General features: G+C 37.9%; 1 protein-coding gene across 1 annotated transcript in view; it reads right to left on the bottom strand.

The window, feature by feature from the left end:
* Positions 1 to 13919: 13919 nt before the first annotated feature.
* The window catches only part of LPAR1 (lysophosphatidic acid receptor 1), a 130065-nt gene continuing 125871 nt past the window's right edge, over positions 13920 to 18113 (bottom strand). Inside the window, exon 4 of the mRNA XM_024560077.3 lies at positions 13920 to 14660. Within this exon, the coding sequence (XP_024415845.2) occupies positions 14359 to 14660 (302 nt within the window). The 3' untranslated portion in view covers positions 13920 to 14358. The remainder of the gene's footprint in view (positions 14661 to 18113) is intronic.

The raw sequence follows: 18113 nt of genomic DNA, 5'->3' as shown, positions 1-18113 counted from the left end.
TAATCGCCCCAACTCTAGCCCCTTTGTTTCATGCTCCACGTACATAATCTTTCCCACACTCAAGTTCATACTTTAAAACTTTTCCACATGATATTGCATTGGCCTTCTCGCCCTTGTTCACCTAGGTAATGTCTGCACAGTCCTGAGCCGTAGACTTGAAAGTTACTGTCTCCCTGAAGCCTGTTTGCTGCCCCCTCCCCGCTTCTCAGACAAGGTTAAGGGCCCTATAACATTCATCTCACTGGTAATAATTGCTCTTCCAATGGCTGTCCTCTCTTCTAGGCTGTAAGCTCTAGGAGGATAACGACCATGTCTTGATTGCTTATTACTCTTTCTCAAATATGTGGCAGCGTGTTTAATACAGTATATGCTTAATAAATGCTTCACTAGGAACCACAAAAATATTTAAAGGGAGTTTGAAAAAAGTAAGGTAAAGTATCATCCTATTTTTGAAATACAAAATATACATAGAGATATGTAATGTAATACATACGTAAATAGGAATGCGTTCAGCTGTGATGAACAGAAACCTGAAGAACAAATTAGGGCTTTTATTTTTTTTCTCACGTCATGAAGAACCTTAGTGTAGGGGGTCCAGAGCCCAAGCAGCAGTCACAGATAAAAACTTAAAGGTGTTGGTTTATAGATGTTTCAAAATCATGGAACTAGATGAAAGTACCTAGTAAGAAAAGGTAAGGACAGTGTAGACACAGGACTGAACTTTGGGAGACCCAGCTAAAGTTATTCAGTAGTGTATTCCAGTAACACACAAAGAAGTGACAGTGTGAAATTACAGAAACTAGAGTCTAAAGGTGGCCTTCAAGGCTACTGCTCTGGTGAAGACTTAAAAGAAAGTGAGAAAAATGGTATTGGAAACTGGAGGAAAACGGATCCTGTTAAAATAGTGGCTGATTTATTTCTCACAGTTTCGTAGGTCAGAAGTCCATTGTGCTTGATTGATGTCTCTGCTTGTGTCTCAGAAGATCAAAATCAAGGTTTCAGCAGAGTATTAACAAGTGTAGAGAATTTGAACCCCTCCTATGAGGCTGGTTGGAATGTAAAATGGAACAGCAGCTCCGAAAAATACTCTGGCAGTTCCTCAAAAGTTAAACATAGAATGACCATATGATCTAGCAATTCCACTCGTAGGTATATACCCCAAAGAAATAAAAACGTAATGTCCACCCGCAAACTTGTGCATGATGCTCATAACAGCATTATTCATAACTGCTAACAGTGCAAACAATAGGAACATCCATGAACTGACACATGGATAAACAAATTTGGTATATCCGTACAATAGACTGTTAATCAGCACTAAAAGGAAACAAAGTACATTATGGATGAGCCTTGAAAACATCTTCTTAAATCAAGGAAGCCAATAAAGAACAACATAGTATAGGATGGGGGAGAAAGGGGAGTGACTGATAGGATAGAGTTCAGGGGGTTAAACGCTCTTAAATTGTGGTGATGGTGGCACAATTTTGTGTCTATACTAAATATCATTGACTGATATTTAAATACTAAATATCTTGACTGATGTTCATGTTAAATAAGTCAATTATATGTGAACTATATTCTGACAAAGCTGGTACAAAAGCTGATGAGAGTAAATAAATAAATACAATAACAAAAATAAAATGAATAGCACAGTGGTGGAAAGTTGAGTAACACAGACACCTACGGTAACACGGAAAGTCGAAAATGTACCTATGAATTTGGTGGTTCAACTGAGGTGATTTCCAGGTATAGTTTTGGAGGTTTTGCCTGTTTTCTTTTTGTCATTTATAGTAAAATGTACTATGAATGAGATGAGCTAAAGAAAAGACTGTTAAATATAAAGGATCCAGGGACTGTTTGGTTCGAAAGCTGTCAATTTCTAAAAATGGCAAATGATGCTAAGTAAAGAAAAAAAATGGCTTCAGGCAAAGAACAAATGAAGGGCACTGTCAGGAAAACATGCTGTAAAGATGAAGAAGCTAAGTTTCTGACTGCAAATCATTTTCTTCAGATTTTAGGAAGATCTAAGTTGGTGCCTCCAAGGACCATTCAAACAACAGGGCATCTGAAAAACTAGAGTATTGTCCCTGCTATAAACAACCATTTGCAGGTTTTTTTGTGTGGAGATAGATGCTCAGCTTCTTTGGGTAAAACACCAGGGAGCACAATTGCTGGAACGCATAGCAAGAGGATGTTTAGTTTTATAAGAAACTGCCACCATGTCTTCCAAAGTGCTGTACCGTTTGCATTCCCACTAGCCATGAATGAGAGTTCAATTGTTCCATATTTCTGCTAGCCTTTGATGTTGTCAGTGTTTGGGATTTTTGCCATTCTAATAGGTGTATAATGGTACCTCATTGTTCCTTCAATTTGTAATTTCTTAAGAACATATGATCTTGAATATCTTTTTATGTATTTATTTTCCATCTATATATCTTCTTTGGTGAGGTGCCACTTCAGGTCTTTTGCCTATTTTTTAAGAAATTATTTTATTGTTGTTCAATTCCATTTTTTAAATTGCAGTTTATTGCTGAGTTTTAAGAATTCTTTGTATATTTTCGATAACAGTCCTTTATCAAATGTGTGTTTTGCTAATATTTTCTCCCAGTCTGTGGCTCGTCTTCTCATTCTCTGACAGTGTCTTTTGCAGAGCAGATGTTTTAAATTTTAGTGAATCTAGTTTGTCAATTATTTCATTCACAGATCATGCCTTTGGTGTTTTAGCTATAAAGTCATTGCCAGACTCAAGGTCATCTAGATTTTCTCCTTTGTTAACTTCTAGGAATTTTACAGTTTTGTGTTTACATGTAAGCCCCATTTCAAGTTAGTTCTCATGAACTCTGTAACGTCTGTATGAGAGCCACATTTCTGCATGCAGACATTCAGTTGTTCCAGGACCATTTGTTGAAAAGACTATCTTCATTCCATTGTATTGCCTTTGTTCCTTTGTTAAAAATCAGTTGACTATATCTATGTGGGTGTATTCCTAGGCTTCCTGTTCTGTTCCATGTACTTGTTTGTCTAGTCTTTCACCAACAGCAGACCTTCTCGGTGACTGTGGCTTTATAGTAAATCTTGAGGTTGGAGAGTATCACTTTTCCAACTTTGGTTTTCTTGAACTTCAACATTGTGTTGGCAATTCCAGGTCTTTTGCCTCTCTATAAACAATTCAGAACCATTTTGTCAGTATCTACAAAATGCCTTGCTGGGATTTGGGTTGGGGTGGCTTTGAATCTATAGATCAATGTGGGGAAAACTGACATCATAATAATATTGAGTTACTATATATGAACATGGAATATCTCCCCACTTATTTAGTTCTTTGATTTCTTTCATTAGAGTTTTGTAGTTTTCCTCATATAGATCTTGTACATGTTTTGTTAATTTATACTGAACTACTTAATTTCCTTCAGTGCTACTACCAATGATATTTTGTTTTGAATTTCAAATTCCACCTGTTCATTGCTGACATATAGGAAAGTGATTGATTTTTGCACACTACTCTTGTATCTTACAGCATTACTGTAATCATTTATTATTCCACTTCCTTTTGTTATTGTTGTTGTTATTGATTTGTTTCTGGTTTCTACATAGGCCACCATGACACCTGCAAAATAAGACATTTTGATTTCTTCTTTCCTAATCTATACACCTTTTATTTCCTTTTCTTGTCTTAGTACATTAGCTATGATTTCCACTTTGGCGTTGAAAAGGAATGGTGAGAGAAGACATCTTTGCCTTGTACCCAATCTTAGTGAGAAAACTAAGTTTCTTATCATTAAGTATGGTGTTTGCTGTAGCTTTTTTTGGTAAATATTCTATGTTAAGTGGAAGAATTTTCCTCTACTCCTAGTTTACTGAGAGTTATTTGTCATGAATGGGTTCTGGGTTTTGTCAAATGCTTTTCCTGCATCTATTGATATAATAATATTTTTCTTCTTTTTACCTGTTGCTATGATGGATTACATTAATTGTTTTTTTTTTTTATGTTTAACAAGTCTTTCATACCCGAAACAAATTCTACTTGGTCATGGTGTACAATTCTTTTTATACATGGTTAGATTCAATTTGCTAATATCTTACTGAGGATTTTCGCATCTATGTTCATGAGAAACACTGGTCTCTAGTTTTCTCTTCTTGTAATATCTTTGTCTGGTTTTAGTATGAGGGTAATGCTGCTTTCATACAATGAGTTAGCAAGTATTCCTTCTGCTTCTATTTTCTGAAAGACTGTAGAGAAATGATATAATTTCCTCCTTAAGTAGAATTCACCAGTGAAGAATCTGGGCCTGAGGCTCTCTGTAAGGTTATTGATCAGTGATTCATTTTCTTTAGTAGATACAGACCTATTCAAGGTGTCCATTTCTTCTTCGTGTGAGCAGACTGTCTTTCGAGGAACTGATACATTCCACCTAGGTTATCAGTTTTGTGAGCACGGGGCTGTTCATAGTATTCCTGCATTATCCTTTAATGTCCACGAGTTCTGTAGTGATGTCCCCTCTTCCATTTTTTAATAGTTCATTTTTCCATTACCATGTATTCTCCCTATACTCTCTACGCCTCCACTCACTCCCTTTTGATATTAGTAATTTATGTCCTTTTTTTCTTAGTCTGGTTACAGGCTTATCAATTTATTGATCTTTTTAAAGAACTAGTATTGGGTTCCATTGATTTTCTCTACTGGTTTTCTGTTTTGTTTTGTTTTCAATTTTATTGATTTTTTGCTCCAGTCTTATTTTCTTCTGCTTACTTTGGTTTTCATTGCTCATCTTCTAGTAGTTTTCTAAGCTGAAAGCTCAGATGGTTTTAGCCCTTTCTTTTTTTTAATATGCAAAGTCACTGCTACAAATTTCCCTCTAAGCACTGTTTTCACTGCACCCCACAAATTTTGATGAGGTGTACATACATTGTATTTAGTTTAAAATATTTACAATTTCTTTTCAGATTTCTTCTTTTACCTATATGTTACTTAGAAGTGATTTATCTCCAAGTATTTGGAGATTTTCCATCCAAATTCTCTTTTAAGTAATGGAATTTCAAAAACTGATAGCATCCAGTTATGGTGAAGATATAGATAAAAATATTCTTATACATCATAGGACTGCAACCTGGTACAATCTTTTTTGGTATTTATTTTACCAATGTAAAAATTTTCAATGTATATTCTCTACATCCAGAAAAACAAAAAAAAATAGGAAGTATCATAATATTCATCAACATTTAATACTATTTGTTAGTCAGTATAAGATAGGTTATGTTACAAAAAATGAACCACAAAATCTCACCATAAACACAGCAAATATCTATTTCTTGGCCATGCTATACATTCAGTATGAGTTGGTGGGAATTTTGCTCTGCATAGTCACTCAAGGTCCCAGGCTGATGAGGACTTCACTCTCCTCATGTTCGTATCTCTGTGCTTGGCTCAGGGGGGGAAATATACGGAGAAAGAGCACAGGGGCTTTTTACTTCCTCAGCCCGGAAATGACATTGTCACACCCACTCACAGTCCACTGGCCATAACTAATTACATGAACCTGCCTAAAGAATTGTAGCTTTCCAAGAGCCCAGGAATGAGGAGAAAATAACATACTTATGAGCTCTAAATATCTCTGCCGCATCTATACAGTGAAGTAGGTACATATTTATCAACCTTAGGTAGATCTCTGTAATGTATTATCAAGTAAAAAAAAAAAAACCCAAAACCCTGAATATGTTATATATAGCTACCTTATTTTGTCAAAAGGAAACATCTCCACAAAGTTCTAGATAATATTTTCAGTTACTAAGTTTTACTCTTTTATTTCTCCGTTTCCTTCCTTTTTTCCCTTCCTATTCAAACTGATCAAAGGCCTTGTGCCTCCTGCCTTAAGGAGGAATGGGGCAGGAAATCAGCAGTACTCAGACTCCAAAAAGTAGGTCATCAGTCCAGAGATGTAACCTGAGCTTCGTGTATCACACAGCCACCTCCCTACTGCAAAGTTCTCCTTGGATAGCTCATAGATCTTTAAAAACCTACTCAATATCCTTTCCCAGTAAACTTGCTCCTCAGACTGATTCTTACCTCACCATAACATATCCCCATCCACCCAGTGGCCAGATTCTGACCTCATCCATACAATCACCAGATCCAAAACACCTCTTGAATCCACCCATCTCCTCTACACCTTCATTACCACTTTCATCTTTCATCTCAGTTAATGTGACAGCTTCCCACCTTGTGTTTTTCTTCCAGGGCGCCTTCTGTTCAATTTATTCTGAAGCGTGAGCCAGACTGTGCTGCCTCTTCACTCAATCCTTTCACTCATCGCTCATGATTCTCAGGATAAAATGAACTTCAAAATTACTCCAGAGATCATGCCTGCCTGTCTTTCATGCCTCATTCTCACAGTCTATACATGCCTTTCTTTCCAAATGACATGCATTCTCTCCCCAAGGATTTGCACATCTTGCCTGGAATTCCTATCTGCTTATGCTATATGTGTGCTCATTTTACTAACGGGATGTGTGATGTGCACTGGTTAGGAGAGGTTGCAAGTTTGAGAGCTTGACTGAGCCACACGGTTGAGCAAGTCAGGCCCAAAGTGAGGGCTTGGAGGGGACAAAGGACAGTTCCTGTCCTAAAATGAAGCCTTCCTAGCCTATCCTTCCAAAGGGAGTTACTCTCCTGCCTTCTCTATCCCTTTTATTTTCCCTAATTTATATGTCATGCCATAGTTTCCTTCATAATTCTTAACACAATTAGTAATTTTTCTTTTAACTTGTTTCTCCACATTTTCTCCCTCATTCCTACTAAAATCTAAGCTCCATTTGAAATCTTGCATATCTCATTCACAGCAGCATTCTAAGGACCTAGTATAGAGAGGGCCGTCAAAAAGAGAGTGAATGAATAAACTTAAGAATGAGCAATAGTTATAACAACACCTAATTATGGTCTTACAGTTCTCAGGCAAGAATCATTTGAGATGGCACCCTATTTTTGGTTTTGTTCTAGTCATTTTGATCAGAAAAAGGAGAGGGAAAGTACAAGATTATCTCATTCTCAAAGAATTTATAATCTAACATGGGAATAGACACGCCTGCAACAACGTGAGCACCAGAAGGAACAATTCATGCACCTGCTGATGAGTTTATGTTACCTTCTATCACTTTTACTGTGTTAAGTTCTTTAAAGGATTTTATAAAATGTAATGTGCCATACCTCAGAAGGGATGCATAACCTCTTGGGCAGCCAAACATAGATAAATGCTTATGAGAAATTATGGTTTATAATTATTTAGGTTTAAATAATTTGGTATACAACAAAAATTAGGTCCCCAAGTTTTTTGCTGAGACACAGTCCCCTCATATGTAACAGGGTTTTTGAGAAGATCAAAATGCAAATTGTCTGATTGTCTTCTATAAGATGTAGGTCACATTACAGATCCAACCTCGAGGAATATTAAAAACCTCAGCAAAGCATACCAAAATAAGTGTGTTAAACAAAACACACTTCAGAAAGCACAAATGAATCTTGATAAAACATTCTATCATCCAAAGGCCTTGACCTTGGTTTTTCATGTTCCTCCTTAATTTTGACTGCAATATTCTTAAACGTGGAGGAAAACCTTGACCAGGGTTACGGAACTAAGGAATATTTCTTGGTGAAGAGTGCCTTTACTTGTGGCTCACACATTTTATTTTATTTAAACAAATAAGTATTAAGTACTTCTTAGCACTATGCTGTGTGAGTTGCAGAACATAGAATAAAACAAGATTCCTTTTCTGAAAAGGAAATGCAAGCTAAGAGATAAGATGCAAACCAATGATAAACAATGTCATACAAAGCAAAACAAACCCTCGCCCCCCTGATGCTAATGGGAAGACACCAAGAGTTCCACAAAACAAAACTTAAAGTCATTCAGTGAATGCCTACGTTTACCTTTTATTGGATAACACGAGCTAACAAATAGCTGTGGTCTGGTTTCCATCCTACGAAGCCTTCAAAGAGAGATTTTTACTTTATACTTTTTCATTTCTGTATTCCTTAAAATACTTACATATTTCTGCAGCTTTTATATTCACAAAATTCCCTTTCTCTCTCTGGACAGACTACACGCACACACACCCCCTAAGGAAGTATTGGGTTGGCCAAAAAGTTCATTTGTTTTTTTTCATAAGATGGCTCTAGTAGTGTTTAGTTGTCCAGAACCGCATTCAAAACAATTTTGTTAGATTGTATTATGACAGCTGTCACATCAGCATGCATTTAAAACAGAACATCAAAATCGGTGAATTTTTATGTAGCCATTTTAATATTGAAGATGGAAGAAAATATGCAATATTTTCAGCATTTGATGCATAAGTATTTCAAGAAACACAAGAAGGAAAGATTTGTGCAGTGTATGGAGAAGGCGCTGTGACTGATCGAACATGTCAAAAGTGGCTTGCAAAGTTTCATGCTGGAGATTTCTTGCTGGACGATGCTCCACAGTCCAGCAGACCAGCTGAAGTTGACAGCGATCAAATCCAGACACTAGCTGAGAACAATCAACGTTACTCCACGTGGGAGATAGCCGACATACTCAAAATATCCAAACCAAAGTTATTGGTGAAAATGAAAAATGTGTTTTATTTTATGGAAAAAACTAAATGGACTTTTTGTCCAACCCAATATATCAGCCTCACACCCTGAAACCCCTGTTATAAAGTAATTTTAGAAGCTTCAGTATAAAAAATATGGTTCAAATGTAATTGAAGAAATGGAGGGAAGGTTTAGTGGTGGCTAAGGGTCAGGAGGGGGGATGGGGACTGATTGTAGTTATAAAAGTGAACAGGAAGGATCGTTGTGGAGATAGAACTGTTCTGTACCTTCATTGTGTCAATGTCAGGATCCTGGTTGTGATGTTACACTGTGCTTTTGCAAGTATCAACACTAGGGGAAACTGGGTCAAGTGTAGCGGGATCTCTCCATATTATTTTTTACAACTGCACATGAGCCCAAAATTATTTACAAAGTAAAGTTTAATTTTAAAATGATAGCAACATTGCAACTAATTGACTAAAATCAGAATTCATGAGCTCATACTGATATAAATAATTAAATAAGAGAGGACAAAAATTCTTCTCACAGTAGAGAGCTAACTAATGCATTTTTAAAGAGAAAAGAAATTCATTTGGCAACCATTAATGTAATGATTAATTCCTCCAAGCCATATTAATGGATGCTGAGACTAGATGTCAAACTTTGATGAGGAACAGAATATTTCCCACAAAATCCTTATTACAAAGGGGGAAAAAAGTAGATTTTCTCACAGTGGAGAAACCTGGCAGAAACACCTTAGGCAAGCAATCAGAGTTAACGTCACTAAATAAAGGAACCAGTCAACATCATGTGTTCCACCCCAGGATGCAGTGAGAACCGCCACCACACTTCTGTGTTGTTTTGTTCAAGATAAACAATGTGGTTCTAATCATGAGGAAATATCAGACACGCGCAGGTTGAGGGACATTCTATAAACTAACTGACCTGTGCTCTTTAAACGTCAAGGACATGAAGGTCAGGAAAACACTGTGGGACTGCTCGAGATTGAAGACGTAAGAGATAGGACACCAGTAATCCTAGACGGGATTCTTTTGCTGTTATTGGAAAAAATAGGCTAAACTTGAGCGGGGTCTGTGAACTACGTGTTAGTTTATGCATCTGTGTTAACTTCCTGATTTTGATGATTGCCTGGAGGGGATTGAAGATGATGTCCTCGTCTGTAAGAACCACACAGGACCCACAGGTGACGGGCCACCATGCTGGCAACTTATAAGTGGTCCGGGAAAGATGTTCTAGAAATCCAGCAAACTTTTCTGTCAGCTTGAGATTGTTTCAACATAAAATTATGTTTATTATTAAAAGTGCAGTTGTGGTTATTTGCTCTGCAGTTTAACGCTGAAGAGGTGATAGTGTGCCCAATTTCTCTCTTCTCTTCCAATAAGCATATGGTAAAATGAGGATAGCCTGATTAAAAATGGAATTTTCTAAATCATAGGCTGGCACACTTTTTCCGTAAAGACTCAGACAGTAAGTATTTTAGAGACTGAGAAACAGGCCCCGCTGCCGTTCTTCGGTTGTGCTGTTGTAGGACAAGAGCAGCCACGGACAAAACCTAAGCCAGTGAGTGCAGCTGTGCTCCAGGAAAACTTCACTTACGAACACTCACATTTGAAGTTCATATCATTCTCCTGCATCACAACATATTCTTTTCCCCAGTCACTTAAAGATGTAAAACCCATCCCTACCACACAAGTCATACAGCAGCAACAGGTGGATTTGGCCAGTGTGTCTTCCTTTGCCAACCTCTGCCTTACATTTAAAAATGGCCTTTACATATCACATCATTAAACAGCTTATTAGTGAATAATCTGTGAGTCTGAGCATTATAAATCTGAGGGCAGAATGAGAGGTTTACTATGTGGATTATACAAGGTACAGGAGAACATTACAGCATGAATGGCCCCTGCTTTGGAGCCCATTCTGACTCTTCTGATTCCACACATGTCTCCCGTCAGATGGTGCCTAAATCCAAACCATCCCAACACACAGATGAAGCCCAGTCCCACTGAGGGTTGGGGATCAGGTGAAGCATACTTTGTTAACAAATAAAAAATTAGTTTCCAAAGATCTTTACATAAACAAATTTCTGCTCACCTTGGTATGAAGAGACCTGATAAATACATGTTTCTACAGTTGTTCTCTAGCATGAATCACACTCTGGGTTTAAAAAGAAGGGCTAGAAATATCACACCTTGACATTTTAGGAATTGAGAAAATAATGGAATAAATTAGATGAAGAGTATAACCTAAAACAATAATTAGGAAAGAGAATGCAAAAACCAATAGGACTCATTAATTGTGTAACATTAGCTGAACATAAAAATTATTGGCTTCCTATATGAAAAAAGGTAATACAGTAATCCTTTCTTATCCTTAGGGATACGTTCCAAGTCCCCCAGTGGATGCCTAAAACCACAGAAAGTACTGAACTCTATATGTACAACATTTTTCTTATACATACCTGCCAATAAAAATTTATAAACACAGTAAGCGAATAACAACTAATAATAAAACAGAAGTTATTTATTACAATATACTGTAATGTTATATGAATGTGGTCCTTCTCTCTCAAAATATTGTATTTCACAGATTTGCTTTTACCGTAGATCTTAGAAACCTCAGCTTGTGATTTTTTTCTTCCCTTCTTAAGAACTTCCACCTTTTCACTTACAGGAAGCACATCACAGCTTCTCTTTGGCATACCCACAGCACCTCTACTCTTGCACTCTGGGGTCATTAAAAAGCAAAATAAGGGTGACTTGACCACACTGCTGTGACAGTCCCTCTGATAGCCACAATGGCCACCAAGTGAGGACCAGACTGCAGGGAGAGAGCACTCAGTGCGGGGATGCCGAACACAAGGAGGGCTCATGTTGTGGTGGGACGAAGCAGGTCACTCGAGATTCCATCCCGCTGCTTAGAACAGCATGCGACTATAACTTATGAATTAGTTCTGGAATTTTCCATTTACTTTCAGACCATGGTTGACCATGGGAACTGAAACCATGGCAAGTGGTGCTATGGAGAAGAGGGGACTAGTATATGTGAGCGGTAGCTAATTTGTGAAGAGTTCTAAGAAATCTTAACGTCCACCTAAATGTAAAGGTACAGAATTCTCTCCCAAATATTCATTAAGACAGTCATTTGAATAAACATTTTATTGTTTTCCAAAATCTTAGCAATATATTGAAAAGAATATAAGTAGCATATAATGGGAAGATATCTATCATTTTTATCTCAATACTAAATCTATAAGCATAAAGACCATGTGACGTTATAAACTCCTAGTTAGAGTTTTTCATAAGCCATCATAAAGGTCTTATAAAATCGGGGGTTTTTTCCAAAAGAACTTACTCTAACGGTTATACTGTTGAAGTAATGTATTGTCCCTCAGACTTTAATGCAACATAAACTGGACACTGGAAAAACATATTACTCAGATTGAAAAAAGCAGTTCTGAGCTGGGGAAGCACATGGTGGGAGCTTCACCTCAGAAGCCAGAAATAAGGAAGGTCACAGGAAGAAAGGCGCCGTGCAATGCAAACCAAAGACTTGAACAAGAGAATAGCACTGACCAGAACCACACATTGCCAAACACTGATTGAGAAGGATTTATTAAGGTCCAATTAGTATGATTTTAATGTCAAATAGTCCATATCACCTTCAGGATACATGCACATGGGTAAAAGTCCAAGTTCATTTCGTTCACTTCCGATATAAAATGCTCTGCGTATTGTATAAAGTATGTGCAAACACCTTTCTGCCAACAGGTCATCCATATTCTTTTCACTTTGGGCACTTCACACGTCTGCCCTCTGTGCCAGTGGTGACTATGCACGGACTTCCCCCTCCCCAGGCAATCCTCCTCCTTCTGGACATCTTCCTCTGGAACATCCTCCCGACTTTCCCAGGCCGGCTTCGTGGCTGTGACTTCACTGGTTATTTATTATAACGAACTGGTGCAATCACTAGTTTTCCTAGACAATGAATTACATAGGTATCACCGAATATGGCAGCAGTCTATCTGGGGTGATTCTGAGAGAATACACAGTATCCAGTCACATATTGACACTCAACCAATTTGCTACAGAAGGGTCCCAAGATACTTAATAGGAAGATCCTTTATTCACTTGGCACATTTGATTTTGCATTTTCTTGAATTCTATTGATACATTACAGGTGTGGCTACCAAGAGCTGAATAACCGGTCCCTCAAATAAAATTGGAATTGCTGTACGTATGAATTAGGGTATCCTGGTTATTTGTGCCAGCTGACCGTTTCTAGTCCATCTTGTTCTGTATATAAAAAAAAAGTCACCCTAAACTAACCGCTGGACTTCCTTTGTGAAAAGGTAATTTAACTGGCTTTCCTCACAATTGTCACCCATGAGGTGCAAAGAAGGAAACCCCTTTTTATAAAAGGTATGAGTATAAAAAGACATTTCACATTTAAAAAAAAAATCCTTCATGGGAACAAGTCTTAAGTAATCAATTATATGGGCAGTTTTATGTACATACAATTTTTGCAACATCATGTATAATAATGGAAATTAGAAATAACCAAAGTAATCAACAATATGGAAGTGGTAAATAAACTGAGTTGCATCCATTACATGGAATATTATATAACCACGAAAATTATGTTTTTGTAAAATTTTTAATGCCATAGGAAAATACGGCAATTCTGTAGTGGGAAAAAATAACCTGGTTATAAAATTGTTTATGTATGATCCCAATTATATAAAAAGGCACATAGTATGTATATATAGGCATGCACAGTGGGGGGAGAGCTGATAATGGTGGTTACCTCTGGGTTGTGATATTATCAGTAATTATATGTTCTGTGTTATACATGTCTGCATTTTTCAAGTTTTCTATAATGACTATGTATTATTCCATAATACAGAAAAACACAGACTATTTAAAAGTTCCTCAGATGTACTAATAATTAGAATGTACTTGATATAAATATGTGGGGACAATATTACTGTGTATTTTCTATGACTTGTTTAGAGTACATATTATTTTGATAATAAACTTACATCCCATTTTTGTTTTATAGGTGTTACAACACTTTAATAAAAGGTAATATTGTGATTAGAGTATTGTCTTATTTCATAGCCTAAACAAATACCGGCTTTGACATCTAGGTTCCTCTATTTTCTAGAGGATTTAAAAGTAATACCCTTGCATCTTTTTTACATAAGGCATACTGCATGCATACACTCAAGCATGCTTTCTAAAACAAAATAATTCTAATTTACAGTTGTCCTACACAAGGAAAAAAAGGAAGTTATGGTAGTTCCAAAAGTCTATAGTCTTATCCATCACGAGTATGCTGATAGGCATAAACATGTTTATTAAATGAAATGTATCCTTTAGCGACAAAAAAGGGAAGTCTGTATGTAAATGAAGTTGTGGATTCGATTAGTCAGAAGTTACTCCGACCTGCACCAGGCCACACAAAACCTTTTGAAGTCTAGTTAGTGTAATTTATCTAAATGGACACTCCAGCGTCTATTTGTAAATTCCATTATCAGGTCTCCACTTTCTGATTTCAGAAGGAATGGGGATCCCGATGAGGTTTGTCACATGAGCTAATTTTCAATATATATCAAGTCTTGTTGGGTCTGGGAACAAATACTGCCATTGGTTAGTGTTTACGTACATGAATTTTTTTTCCTCTCTCTGACACCCCACACCTTGCCCTGGCATTTGGGTGGAGGGAGGCTCTTTGTCCCTCAATGGACGATGGCTGCCTTCTTCCTTTCCTTTCTAAACCATAGAGTGGTCATTGCTGTGAACTCCGGCCAAGATGGTGTGGTTGAGGGAGGAAGCTGAGCGGTCGGAGCCTTCCGTGGGGCCGCTGGTGTTCTCGCTGCGCTGGCAGCAGAGGATCTGTCTAAAGGTGGCGCTCATCTCCTTGTCGCGGTAGGAGTAGATGATGGGGTTCATGGCGGAGTTGAACTCAGCAAGCAGGAGGAAAAATTTCTCATAGGCCAGGACATCACATTGTGGGCAGCACACGTCAAGAAGCAACAAGACCAGTCCAGGAGTCCAGCAGATGATGAAGGCGCCTACAGGGACAGGGATAGAGATCGGGAGGATTTTAAAAAGAGAAGACAAAAAAATACATATATATAATTATGAAGCAAGCAACCACAAGGTGAAATAATATCAGTTTAATATAAAAATACTGAAATTCAAAGCCACCAGATCACCATCTGAAATCAAATGTTCATAGTCTGAATAATCAGAAAAACTTTTAATGGTGATAAAATAATCAATTTAATAAAATTTTATTAATGCAGACCTTACTAAAACTGAGTATTTGTGAGACATTTATGATAATAATTACTTTGAAAAGACAGAGTTGCTAAGCAACTGAGACATGAAAAACTACATTCAGGTGACACACTTTGACACTTGCAGAGCTATGGTTCTTAACATCATAATATTGTTTTTAGGCAAAAGATCGGCACTGTAACAAGTGTTGTTTAATAGTTAGTTAAGGTACAGTTTCTGGATTCAGGCCGACTGGGCTCACACCCTTGCTGACATTTACTAAACTGGGTGAATTTAGGCAAAGTACTTTTCATACCTCAGTTTCCCCCTCTAAAAATAACAATTACAGTTACTTTATTAGCTTCGTTGTGAGGAGTAAATGAGGGCTAAGAAAAACATCACTCAGGACACTTTAGCAGTAACAACAATCACAGTCATACTGTTCGTATCCGCTCAGTAGCATGAGCCTCTTTGGACATAGCAATTTCCAAGGATAAGATGTTTGTTTCCTTTTATTTTTATTCAACAGTCACTTACGTGGTGCTTTTCTATATGGTTTTGGAATATGAACTCCTTTAATCCACACAACAGCCAAATGAGATAGAAACTGTTATCCCATCCTGCAGATGAAGAAACTGAGACCCAGGCAAGTTAAGCAATTTGCTCAAAGCCGTGATACTAGAAAGGGGCAGACGGGAGACAAACCCCAGAGCTTCTGCTTTTAGTGGCTGAATCCCAGTCCGTGTTCCAGAAAATACTGTGGTATTCCCATTTCTTCAAATTACTGAAATTAAATATTTTAACCCAAATTTTATGCGTTAGATGTTTTACCAATTTAGATCAACTTTATTTAGTCTCTTTCTTCCCCAACTATTCTGAATCATTGAGAGTTTACTATAACTGTAAAAGGAATGGAGATATAGGTTATATTCTTAATTCCAGCTCTTTAGTTCCTGAAATCACTCATTTGGCTTTCAGAGGAAAATGGAGGTTGTGAAACAGCATTCCCATCACCCACCGTGTTACCCTGGGATGACCTGGGGTCCTCAGCTAAGAGAACAGGCGCCAAAAGAATGGGTGGGCACTGCCATGTCCCATTACATCTCCCCCACATGTGTAGCAAGCTACACAAGGAGCAGACAGCAAATAAAGACGATCCCAGAAGAGCTTCTGAGTTTTTAGATTTAAATGGCTCTGGCCTAGGTGGATGCGGGCTTGGACGGGGTGGTGGTGGCCTTGGACTAGCCTCAAGGAATGAGTTCCACAAAATGTAAACAAACAAGATTTAGTCTCCAAACAGCCCAGGAGTGTTGAATGTGAGCTTTCTTTTTTGAACCTTTTTAGCAGAGAAATGAAAATAAAGACAGAAGAAAAGTATCCCTGTAAAGCCCTTTGTTCTAAAACACAAACATGTATTGCTTTTAAACTGCCATTCACTTTGAAAACTGTCCAAGGTGCTTCATTTTCTAATAAATACAATACCTGAACTTTCCTTAGAGAGAAAAAAATATTTCAAATATCAGGAGATAAGAGCCAAGAAGCTATTTGAACTTCAAATAAATTTGTTAATAAAGTATTTATTCCAAGTCCTCACTTTGCCTTGCTCAAAAATCACTGAGAAAGCTAAACATAAAGGAAAATCAAAGGAATGCCTCTCGAGTTTCCGAAATGATGCATTATTCATTGCGAAGCCAGGAAGGGAACTATTCTCAGGGTGGAAAATGCTTGGATGGGAAGCATGCATGGTCCCATTATTCCACTTTCTTGGGGACTAAAACATACAAGTCCTTCATGAATGGGACAGCATTCTTTCAAGTTTCCTTTCCCCTTCCTTTTATCAAAGCTCTGATTGAACTCAAATTCAGAGCTTGATTAGATACCAGCAACATGCATCTCAATAGATTTCTTTAAAACAAAATGATCTTTTGCTCCTGCCAGGCAGTAGAAGGGAAATCCTTATTCTCATGGACTTGCTCAAACTGTGTGACTTTGTTCAAAAGTGACAGTAGTCAGATGCAGTCATTTGTTATTTATAATTTCTTCTAATTTGTAAATTCAAGAAGAGCAAGATTTTTTAAATAAAAGCCATGGTCTCATCAACTAGTCCGATAGGCCTAAATTTTAGATCTCTCCCAAAAAATGAATGCAAGGAGCTTTACTAGACTGGAGACAGGAAGGGGGAAACACCGTGGCCTGACACCACAGCTAATCTGCATGGATGCTTCATTGAGGAACTCAAAGTCCTCTTCCCTTCTTCTCACTGAAAAGCACTGTTTCAGTACTATGGTTAGGCCCAACGACACAGCCCCCACACTGCGTCTGGATCTTTAAGACTTGATTGAGTAATTTAAGGGACTCACAGTACAGGCCTCAAAAAAGCAACATCTAAAACCAACCACAGAGGTGTTCCCTTCTCTTTCACAGAGGTACCACGGACCAAGCCCACCAAAGGATGATGATGGACTATGTAGGAGAAAGACAGAGCCTGGAAAATTCCAAGGTTATTAGGCTTCTAAACCACAGTGAGTGACTATTATGAAATTAAGTTTCCTCAAATTATGGATTTACCAACAAGCTTCTAAAAGCAAAAACTACACCCAAGCCCCTTTAGTGATAAGTAGCTAATCATCGTTCAATCAGGTCATAGTACTCTGTGGACCCTATCAGCACAAAATCTGTATAGACTCAAGCATACACCTATCAGTCAGGTTGAGAAGAGCAAAAAGAACCTCCGTCTCCACATCTGTAAAGTGGGCGAGTAATGGCTCCCTGTCTACTCCATATGGTGCAGCGAGGATCGAACGGAGATGCGGCATGTAAAGGCCTCTGCACGCTGCATGCCCACCTACCTGACCTACAGTGTGGGTGGCATACTGCGTAAAGGCTGGCATAGCACAGTATGGGGCAGGGTTCCTCCAGGGCAGCGTATGCAGGCATGTTCTGGACCATGAAGCCCTGGCATTTTGAACAGCTCTGACATAACACCATCCTGACTGTAAGAGATTCCTAGAACTTGCACTTGGGTGCAAGGAGGATGACAGGAGGGAAAAGCGAGGAAACATATAGAAGCACAGAAGCCCCAAATCATTTTGGAGGTTCTCATGAGTCAACTCAATACCTACCAAGATGAAGAAAAAAATAATATGGTACCCCACAGAAACAGTGCTCTAGTTCCAGAACGTTTCTGATGGATGAATCCTCACGGACTAAGGCATAAAACCAGGGAACGGTATGCAACAGCATGG

The sequence above is a fragment of the Desmodus rotundus genome, chromosome 1 (assembly GCF_022682495.2).
Source record: "Desmodus rotundus isolate HL8 chromosome 1, HLdesRot8A.1, whole genome shotgun sequence".
Taxonomy (NCBI): domain Eukaryota; kingdom Metazoa; phylum Chordata; class Mammalia; order Chiroptera; family Phyllostomidae; genus Desmodus; species Desmodus rotundus.
The sequence above is the reverse complement of the archived record's forward strand: the minus strand, read 5'-3'. Positions and strand labels throughout refer to the sequence as shown.